This window comes from Stegastes partitus, unplaced genomic scaffold (assembly GCF_000690725.1).
Source record: "Stegastes partitus isolate 25-593 unplaced genomic scaffold, Stegastes_partitus-1.0.2 Scaffold2051, whole genome shotgun sequence".
Taxonomy (NCBI): Eukaryota; Metazoa; Chordata; class Actinopteri; family Pomacentridae; genus Stegastes; species Stegastes partitus.
This window is the reverse complement of record NW_007579782.1, coordinates 1-10,765: the sequence shown is the minus strand read 5'-3', so window position 1 is coordinate 10,765 and position 10,765 is coordinate 1. Positions and strand designations below refer to the sequence as shown.

The 10,765-nt window shown below is 40.8% G+C and overlaps 1 protein-coding gene across 1 annotated transcript; it reads right to left on the bottom strand.

Annotated features, from left to right (window-relative positions):
* Positions 1-641: 641 nt before the first annotated feature.
* On the bottom strand, positions 642-10,760 carry rbl1 (retinoblastoma-like 1 (p107); the record flags this gene model as incomplete). Its single annotated transcript, XM_008303684.1, has 10 exons — positions 642-2,791; positions 4,704-4,868; positions 4,947-5,095; positions 5,753-5,840; positions 6,084-6,155; positions 6,715-6,891; positions 7,102-7,313; positions 8,068-8,295; positions 9,056-9,209; positions 10,668-10,760. Coding segments are annotated over 10 exons (1,533 nt in total), but the record flags the coding sequence as incomplete, so codon positions are not given.
* Between the last annotated feature and the right edge of the window lie 5 nt (positions 10,761-10,765).

Below are 10,765 nucleotides of genomic sequence, written 5' to 3'. Positions count from 1 at the left end.
GTATTTTTTGTTGGAGAAAATAAATTTGTCTTCTGTGAACTTTAAACCTGTATTTTTGTGCTTTGACTGCTTGGTCCACGACAACCACAAAGAGGTGTGATATGATCACGATTAGACGTAAAACAGCCACAGAGACACAAAATGACTGCGAACAAATGAAAAATGAGCACCAACAAATAAACATAATGACCATTAAGAGACACAAAATGACCATAAACGGATGCAAACTGGCAATAGAGAAAAACAGAAACAAGTCACTTCAAACATAATGTGATGTACATCCTGTTGGACATGCTAGCAACATGCTAATGACATTTATGTCATTTTTGTTATAGTGTCTCCAGAAAATGATTCCTACTGATTTCTGGTGATCTTCACATAAAAGATCTGTTTAGCAGCTGTTGTGAAGCTTTCGGTCAAATAAATGACCATATTCAAAACGCAAAATGCCATTTTTTGTCCACGTTGGTCTTAAATGTTGAAGTTAAACACTGGAAACAGAACTACACACTACAAAAAACAGTCTCACAAGGATAATTTAGTATCTTGATCACATTTTCAAAGTCAAGAATTAACTTTGTACGTTAAATATAACAACTGTAAAAAGCATTTGCATTTAAAGAAGACAAATGAAACCTTACGACATAGAAAGAAAGAAGTTTTATTGTACAAAACCCGACTGATTGTAGAAAATACAAAAGTCACTGAAGTCGACAGGTTCAGAAAAGCAGAATTCTATCCATCATCATATTTTCAGGCTGTCGGCAAGAAAAAAACGACTTCTGATTTTTTTGTACAAGCAGTTCATTTCTGACCTTCTCCTTCAACGGGTGTAAAGGAGAGAAGATATTAAATGTTACAAAAATTGATTTCTAACAGCAGCGCTGTTGTACAAATGAACAGAGACTCTGTAAAATGTTAAACTCAATAAGAAAATCAAGTGTAGATACTACACACACACACACACACACACACACTTAGGTACAGAAATGCTGCTTCAGTCGTTAGCATTCGACCTGTTATCACAGCATTATATGACATTACATGGTTCAAAACCACAGAAGGAAAATATTAAAAGGGGACTAATAAAATTAGACAGAAATGAAGTGGAGACTCTGCACATATTGTAGTGGAACACGTCATGTGAGGAAAAGAAACTATACACAAGTTTGGGGTTCAAATAAATCAGACAGCAGAGAGGTTTCCTTTGACCTAGTTGGACTTTAAATATATATATATGTGCACCGACACTGACAGGTTGAGAGGTCTGACTATGAAAAGGCTCCGTTGTTGTCACTGATTTTACCGCAGTGAACGCAAACACGGATAAAAATGAAACATCTAAAGGTCACCTGAGCCAAAAAGCTTCTGATAAATTGACTGAAGATATTTTTACTGTAAAATTTAATATCAGACTTTAAAGAAAACATAAGATGTTTTTTGTTTCGGAAAAATCCGGGATGTTGTTATATTCAAGAACATATTACAAACGTCTTTGTTAATGGACAGAGTGTGTTGCATTATGAGTTGTTTCTGTAAGTCTGGTAAAGATGGAAATAAATTCCTACAGCATGAAACGAGATCAGTCCTGGTAAACACTGAATTACCTGTCGAGCCCTTGCTGTCACATAAAGCTCCAAAAGCTTTGAAAGAAATGCTTCTGAAGCTCAAACATCAGCCTCTGACCCGTGTGGTGAAAACATCTGCAGACATGTCATCAAACTGTTGCACTCCAGCTGGCACTTACAAAAACATCTGATATGAACACTATCAGATTCAATTCAGCTCACTTTTCAGATCCATACACTGTTTACAGGCAGCGACATGCTCACAAGCTCATTCAGGTTGTCTATCCAGAGTTAATACAAAGCAAACTAGCTTTTGGCATCATTTCTGAATTACCCCCAAGCATCTTTTTCAGCATCATGTTCTGCTACGAAGGTCAGTGCAGCAGATGATGCATGAGATGAGTTTCATCCAGTTAAGTTCTACTTCTACTGATGAAATGGTTCCGTGAAGTCAAAATTAGCTGATAAACTGCGACATAGAGAAGGATGACAAAGGCTTATGAAACCTCCATGGATTAAAAAATTCGTAGTAGAAAAAGTAAAATCTAAGCGCAGTTTTAAAAAATGTCTCTTTTATAAAGGAGGTCAACGAAAAGGTCTTCTGACAATATTGTTAAGGCTGCAGGGGAGAGCTGACTGGTTGATGCAAGCAGCTTGAGGTACGGTAGAAAATCAGTCCGTACAACAACAAATGAAACACAGAACGTTGCCTGTGACTGCTGTTTGCTCTATTCTAAGCTTTGATTAGACGTGGTTCAGATATCCCATTTTGGATAATATCACTGGTATAAAAGTCAAAACGTTGTGGAAGTGGAACTACGATCAGCTTTGTGTAAAACAAGACGGCATGAATCAAGCTGCACAGTGTCTATGACCCTCAGGTCAAAGTTGTGGGGAAGAAAAAAAGACCCTTAGCTTCCTGAAAAATCCAAACCCTTCTCCAGCTGTTCGTGGCAGCTTCTTGACCTGAGGAGCAGTTTCATGATGAACTGTTTTCATTACTTTCAGGTTGTAGTTCATGTCTGTTCTCAGTGACTCTGCCTCTCTGACACGACGTCCTGCAGACGCTTCAGCAGCACATCTGGACTGCTGCCGTTCTCTGGACACGCCCTCTTACTGGGGGAGTCGCACGCTGATGACATCATCACATCCCCCTCCATGGTGAAGGCTCTCTTCCTGCTCACGCAGCCCTGACGGATCATCCGGTTGATGTCTGACAGCTCCTGTATGGAGGCAGATGAGGAGACAGTGTTCAATCCTCTCTGTTTTTTTTTTTTTAAAGTTCATGACATTAAAAGAACAATTAGCATTAATATTTGTTTGCTGCAGAGGTTGTTTTTACTTCAGATCACAGCTTCCCACGTCTGCAGTGACCTCCTCAAACATCTCAATAACAAAGGTACTCAGTTTACCATCAACTATGAAAGAAAGGCAGCAAATCCTCCATCTTTAACCCTCTGAACACAAAACAGTCCCCGTCACGTTTTTGCTCACTATAGGCTCATTTTTCACTCCAATTTTAAGTCCTGCACCTCTATGGAAGCAGCACAACCACGGCTAGAGATAGAAAGAACTTGAGAAAGTCTTCTGTGCTGCATGAAACAGCTGTAACGCCTTAACATCATGTATATTTAAAAGAAAAAGAAAGTTGAATTTCTTTGCTTGTTTTACAAAAATTTAAAAAGCTTTAATCAACATGTACAACATTTTTCCACCTGGTCACATCTCTTACCAATACTGGCAAAAAAAAAGTGACTTGCAGCTTTAATTGGTATCCATATTGTCTGTTCTGTATAAACACTACCTGCAGTTCAGCCGGAAAGTCACGCAATTTTCGTCACATGAATGTTCGTTGCAGCTGAACCTGTCATGGCCTCTTAGTCTTGGCGACAAGCGAAATATTTTTAGTTCTTTAGAGAACCTGCTTAGAACAAATGCTTCATTTACGGCAAAGTTTTGAAGGAGACATGTAGAATAAAACTATTTTAATAAAATGCCACCAGTCTTAGATTTGGGTAACTGATCATTTGCTTTACAAAAACTGAAAAAAAAAAAAAAAAAAGGAATTAAATCAACATGTACAACATTTCTGCAAATGCTCACAGATGTTACCAAAAAACATGACGTACTGTAGATATTGTACTTAGATTTTTTTTTTCCCCCTTTACTTGTCAGAGTTTTGTCGCGTGACTCTTTGTTGCAAATGAATCACTCATGGCTTCATGGTTGTGCCCCTGAGTGCAGAAAATTGTGTTTTTTTTTTTTACAGAATCTGTTTCATGGAAACAGTTAATATTTTGTTATTTTTGAAATGAGAGAGAATAAAGTAATTCTGACATAACATCCAGATTTTGGATGCTTTTCTTCAATTGAGCAGCACATCACAGTTCAGGCTCTATTGAAAAGTAGAAAATTTGACGATTGTTTCTGTTTTCATAGTTTGTGGCTCTGATCAGTGGTCTGATCAGTGGTCTGATCAGTGGTCTGATCAGTGGTATCATTTTGGTGAGTTTTGAGAAGATTGCGTGCCTCTTGAAACCACTGGTGGGTTCTGAGGTTCCGACAGTTAATTTGACTGAAACGTTTCCGACCTGTGAGAGACTGATTTAAGGCCTTGTTAACTACTTGTAACACAATTATCAAATTAATACATTTTTGCTTGAATTAATTTGCCTTTTTGACCTCTTCAGCTCTAGGCTATGTTTAATTCTTTTTTTAAATTTCCACCCAAAAATAAACAACTCTGAATTAATTCAGGAGCAGCTCCACTGTGAGCTGTGAGGCTATAATAAAAATGGGCTCAGTGGATCAGAGACACTTGGGAAAACTTTCAAATACAAGTCTTGTGTCTCCACCAACAGATGAGTGTGAAATCTGTAAAACCTTTTATTCTGCTTAATCAAAACAGTAAACAAGAGTAGATAACAGCCCAATAGAAATGGTGCGGTGACACTGATGTAGAATAACAAGTGTTTCATTCATTTCAGCAGTACTGTGGCGACCCTCTAAAAATGGCTGCAGGTTGTTTTTTACTGACAGATACAGTCTGGTCCCAGTACAGGGAGCTGTGGACATCCTGGTATCCCCGTGTGTGTGTGTGTGTGTGAGTGTCAGTGTGAATGTGTGTGTTCTTGCCTTGGACGGGCTGCTGTTGATCCTGTAGGTGTAGGAGTTGGGTGTGAGGCAGCCTGCTGAGTTCTTGTGTGGGGAGACGTAGAGCGAGTGCCTCTGGGAGACTCTGCGAGGAGACAGAGGCTGAGCCCGGACCGACGGGAACGGAGAGAGAGGAGGAGCGTCGGCCTGGAGGATCAAACACACGAGTTAAACGTAAAGCACAAACCTCCGCGTGCTCAGCGTGCAGCGGTGAGAGTGTCGTACCCGGTTATCGTGGGTGGCGTATCGCAGTGCGAAGCTCTTCATCTTCAAAACGAACACAGTGTTGTAGAACTGGATGAGGTCACCACGCTCCTCCTCCACTGATTGGTCAGAGTTCGCATCTCCTGGGAGCTGATTGGTTTTCTCTGCAGCTGCAGAAACACACGAATCAACTGTTAAAAAGGTCAAACGTCTATAAACTGGAGCTTTTCAAATGTCAAACTCGTATTGTCGTTCTAAATCCTAAATAAATAATAATAAATATTGGATTTTAAAGACATTTATATTCCAGAAAATTAATCAATAACAGTAAATGTACAAATGACTAATACCAGAGTTTAATCACTAATGAAGATAATCCTCAGCTGTAGCCTCGGTGTGCTGCGTTCTTCTGTCTGCACATGGATTTAATCTAGATTTCTACATTATACATGAAGTCAGCGGTTCTCAACCTGTGGGTCACGACCCCTTAAAATGTGCAAATAACTGGAAAAAGAAAGAAAAAAACAACTTGTTTTTCTGACTTTCTTTTTGTTTGGGTTATCCAGAAAAACCAGATCATGACTGATTGCAAGTTAATTTTTCCAGATAAAATGAACAGTTTAAAGTTTTGAGGACAATGCCTCTCTTAAAATGTTTCCAAAGCGTTCACAGCTGGTCTAAAATAAGGCTGTTTGTAGAGTGGTGTGGGAGTTTGTTACACATTATGGTGTAGAGCTCCTCTAAATGTGACCACAGGCCTCCACCTTAATTCAAAATATTTATATTTAAGTTATTATTATTATTTAAGAATTTGTGTGTGATCTTACATTCTCCACCTGAAACAGAATCCACCTCCATGTTTTCATCGGCCACCTGCTCTCTGGGAGTGTGACGCAGTAAGACACTGCGGTACACCTGCACACACACACACAGTTCGGTTGTTTTTCAATGTCATTAAAACACAAAGTGTCCACAATCGTAAAACAATCACATGTTAAAAACATACTGCACATTGTATATGAAGTTTATGAAAAGTTAGGAAGAAGAAAAAGAAGAAGAAGAAGAAGAAGAAGAAGAAGAAGGACACATCTTATGTATAACCAAGACATTCATGTCCATGTAAACACACATGCAGGTGTGTATTATTGTGTTTCTCACATGGCTGCTGGCCTGTGGTTGGCTCCGGTAGCACTTCATGATGTCCTGGAAGGTGTGAGTCTCTTTGGTGATCTACAACAAAAGGCAGGAATCACAGGAGCCACTTTCAGTCTGAGTACAGGAAGTGAGTTTATAGCCGATTCTGATTTCTTTAACAAGACATCTGAATCTCCCTGGTAGGTTTCTAACTGGCTTTTTCTTCTGCCAACACAGATGCACAAACCCACAAAAAGTCCGAAATCAGCATCCACTGTCACTGATATCATTAAAAAACAAACAAAAAAAAAAGTGAGGTGAGAACTAACGTGCTTCGTTACACAGTCAGGCTGTCGTGGCTGCACCGAGGTGGGCGTGTTCTTATTATATATTTAACAGAATCTGGTGGAAATGGCATCGGTGATTTTATGAAGATTTCCTGATTTTAAGCTTAGATTTGGTAAAGTTTCTGAAGGAACGTCATCCATGATTAGCTCCAGGACCATCAGAAAAAAGGGGAAAAAATTAAAAATTCCTTCAGTTTTTAAAGTTTCTGGCTCTGTTATTAGGTGCCATTTTTGAGATTTGTTAAAAAGTCAGCGTGCCTTTTAAACCTGCCTGTAGGAAGGTTGACTAAATGTGAAGCTTTTCTCACTTTGGATATGATGTAAATGCTGCACAGCAGCAGCTGGTCAAGGTGTCGGTCCTTCATCAGATCGGTGGAGTGGACCAGAGAGTGCTCGAAACACGTCCAGATTTTTCCTCTCAGTTCCGACGAGATGTCCAACTTCACACACAAATCCCGGAGACGTACGCTGGCCAGGTGATACACCTGCAAAACACAGAAGCAAAGGACAGGCTGGTCAGAAATGGCCAACAGCAGGAAGATACCACCGAATGCAGAAGAGGCCAAGAGGAGTTCATGTATGTCAGACACAGCAGAAGACAAACACCGTCTGGAAATCCACCATAACTGATCTGTGTAATATGACGCACAACGACCAAAGATGACATCTTTCTGAATGTGTTCTTCACTTCCTACCTTCCTGAAGAACAGAGCAAGTGATCCGGTGCGTCGTGGCCGCACGTTTCCTGTCTGGGTGTCGGAGGTTGTGGCGTTGGCGGCGGGGGCAGGGGTGGGGATGGGCGCGGTCCGGCTTGGGGAAGCGGTCAGCAGGAACTGAGTGGTGACGGCAGCAGAGGAGTCACATGGCTGGACCGGGATCAGTGTTATAGTGCGGTCACTATTCACACCTGCAGGTATTCACACAGACACACAACCAGTTGGAAGAAGAATTGCCAGTGTTTTATGTAGACTGATTTCAGCACAGGGATCCGTCAGCCTGTCAGGGGAGGGGGCTTCACTGCATGTGCCGTGAAAAAAAACGGTCAAACTCTAAGGAAATGTTAAGGAAAGGTGTTTTGGTGCTTCCTTTAGCATAGGATGGACCATTCTTTGGAAAAGGAAAGGAGATGATGCAGTCTCACAATTATATATTGCATATTGTCCATGTAAACAAAAGCTTGTCCTCATAAATTCTGATTCACATCTTTCTGTCGAGGTTATAAAAAAGTGTTTAGGGAAAAAACACAGGATGTAGATATTTACTTCTTCTACTTGCAACACAGATTTACTTGACCAGATAATTCTAATTCACAGTCATCACACTGGAGTACGTCTCTTTTTTATATCTTATCACGACATGATTACAATATTAATGAGCAGGAAGTAAATATATGAGTCTTTATTCCTTTCCTGCTTTTTAATATATTTGTTTACATGGAAAGTTCGTGCTTAAACTTAAATGTAACAGGTTCAACTTTGCTTGTCCGTGACAACTGAATGTGTACGCAAAAGTGAGAGTTACGGCTCTTACATTTCTCTGCAAGAAACAACTTCCGCTGATGAGAAATGAACTTTTAAATCTGTCTTGTTTCTGTGGATTCATGTCAGCGCTGATGGAAGCAGTGAAACAAACAGTGTGTACATATTTATACGTGTACTGACCTTGCAGTGGGATACTCAGGACGGTGGTCTGAGTGCCCTGGGTTGCGATCTTCAGGGTGCTGGTCGAGCCAAACGTCAGCCTCTTTGCTGGAGACGGCATCGGGCTTGCGCAGGGGTTCAGGCCTACTGACAGAGCCGGAGGGTCGTCGCCGAAGAGCCGTCGTTTGGCGCTGCCGGCCGCAGGAGAGCTGTACCTGTCGTGGACCGACAGCGGAGAGGGAGGCACATCTGGAGGAGGTGATAGTAAGCAGGTCATAACGGTGATTCACACACAAGGTACAGAAACTCCCTCCAGACACACACCAGACTGAGGTCATCAACATTTCTACATTCAAGAGCTTGAAATTTTGCGGTTTGGCGACTATGTTGCAAGAGCAGTGGCACCAATGTGTGAAATACACAGATGCTGATCTATGGCGCAGGTATAAAAAGACTAAAAAGTAGCCTGATGGTGTGTGTCTACAGGTTCATCAGTTCCACTCATTGTCTACGGAAGCAGCCGTGCAATGCATTCTGGTAGCAGTGAGTTGCGTTTTGATAGACGGGGCGTCACGTTGGCTGCTGCTCATTTGCATAAAGTTAAGCTTTAGTCAACCTTATGCCAATCAGGGGCATCTAAGTGCCGCTTCCCTTCTTTGAAACGCCTGAAAACCTTTTACACCAACCACTGTTGATCTAAAATGAAGACAAATGTGAGGCTTTTTTGTCACTCTAGATGTTGTCAAAACTGTTTTCATAATAAGAGAAAGTTGGTATGTTGGCCTGGTGTGATACCCAACAGCAGACACCGTATGAGGCGAGGTGTTTGTCCAATCAGTGCAGCTGATGCTTGCACAGCTTTAAGGAGGGTGTAGCCTGCATGGGCTTCCTGTTGGAGAACGCTTGTCGATCATTTGTTGTGACAGTGTGTGTTCGTACGGCCATCAGGTGTTCCACTAGAACAACTCCATGTCTGTGGTGTGATCATGTGCTTCTGAAGGGAACTCACCTTTACGTGCGCTGCCCAGGCCTGATCTGAACTCGCGGATACGGGGGTGGATGATGGGAGAGAGGGCCACCAGAGGCAGGTGGGACTGAACTCCGCTGGTGGAACCAGAACCAAAGGAACCAGAACCATTGTCGAGACTGGACGAAAAATTCACCTGCAGGGAGACGGGAGGTGAGATAGGGTCAGTATCCCAGAATAGAGATCCTTAATGCAGTTAGCAAAAGGTCAGTTCCAGGTGGCTAATTTCTGTTTCCTTTTAAATCACACTTGAAAGGTTAATGTAGAAAACTGGTATTATTTAGAACGCTGCAGGAAACTTGTGCTAATTGCTTTGATATACGCTGTTTGTAAGACTTCTTGTTTCCCAGAACCTCAAAGTTAGCACGACATAGAGACCAATTGATATTTCCCACATTAACAGGAAATACAGCAGCGTGAAATAAGCTAGAATGATCTTTTATGTATCTGGACTCTAAAGTAGGTTTGAAAGTTATGTTATTTAAAAAAAAAATAATAAAAAAAACAACAACAAAAAAAAACAACTAAAAAGCTCTGTTTATTAGAACCAGAAACTGTACAAACAGAAAGAACTAACTTTCCTATGGTCCTTGAACTTATCATGTGTGACTTTGTCGGAAAAAAACAATAAAAAATCATAAAAATCTAAGCTTTTATGGTAAAAAAAACTAAAGATATTGTGCTCCTCTGTGCAAATGAGAAGCCAGAAAAAGACATGACATTATCACCTCAGGACTTTTATTATGTTATTGGCCGTTATTACATTTAAAAAGTGCAAATTTATTCAGCTGTTATTAAATTATTGGCTTCTACAAGCCACAAGTAATAGTAAATATCAGTAGTATGTGGAGGCACCATTGTTTCCAGCACTGGCAGCACTTGTGGATTCTCTTTTATGATATACGGAGTTGTAAATTCGTTATTCTGCACAAAAGACATTTTTGATTTCCCTCTACTTCTAGTCATGGTTGTGCTGTTGCTATAAGATTTGCAAAATGCGCCCACAGTGAGTAAAAAAAACACCAGGTAACTATGTGGGGTTCAGGCTTTAATTTGAACTTGCTGCTCTTGTGGCTGTGCTCGAGGAATCAGGGCTGCTGAACAACAAACAACCTGCAGGAGGTCAGGGGACAATTCCAGCAACACATATGAGCAAAGTGGGACTGAAGTAGTATTGAATCTAATTAAATTAATGTTTTTAACTCAAAAAACCATAAATGATAACCTTTATTGCAAAGTGAACATGTTGAAATGTTATTTTACTCCAAATGTGTTTTTTTTTCTGCTCACAGGGAATCTGGACATTTTTGTAAAATCAATTTAATGAGAAATATTTCCTTTGTTTGCTTTCAGCTGTTTATTAAAATGTATTTCACTATTACCATTAACCTCAGCAGTTCAGAACAAACTGGCCCTTCCTTTATTTTAATGGTTGAAAGTGTTGCGCATTGCCCTCAAGTTTTAAAAGCCTAATTCAAGGACAGCTCTTATCCTGCTCTCAACATCTTTAGAGGGGCCTAATTTCCAGCCAGCATTTGGAGCATTTTCTTGTTATGTTTCTGTGTGTGTTTCTGTGAGCTCGTGTCCTGCTCACCTCCTCCACTGTGGGGACTTTGTTCCCGGCAGCCTGTAAGGCGCTCCACAGGGCAGAGTCTGCGGTCCACGCTCTGCTCTCCAGAACCTGCTCCTCAA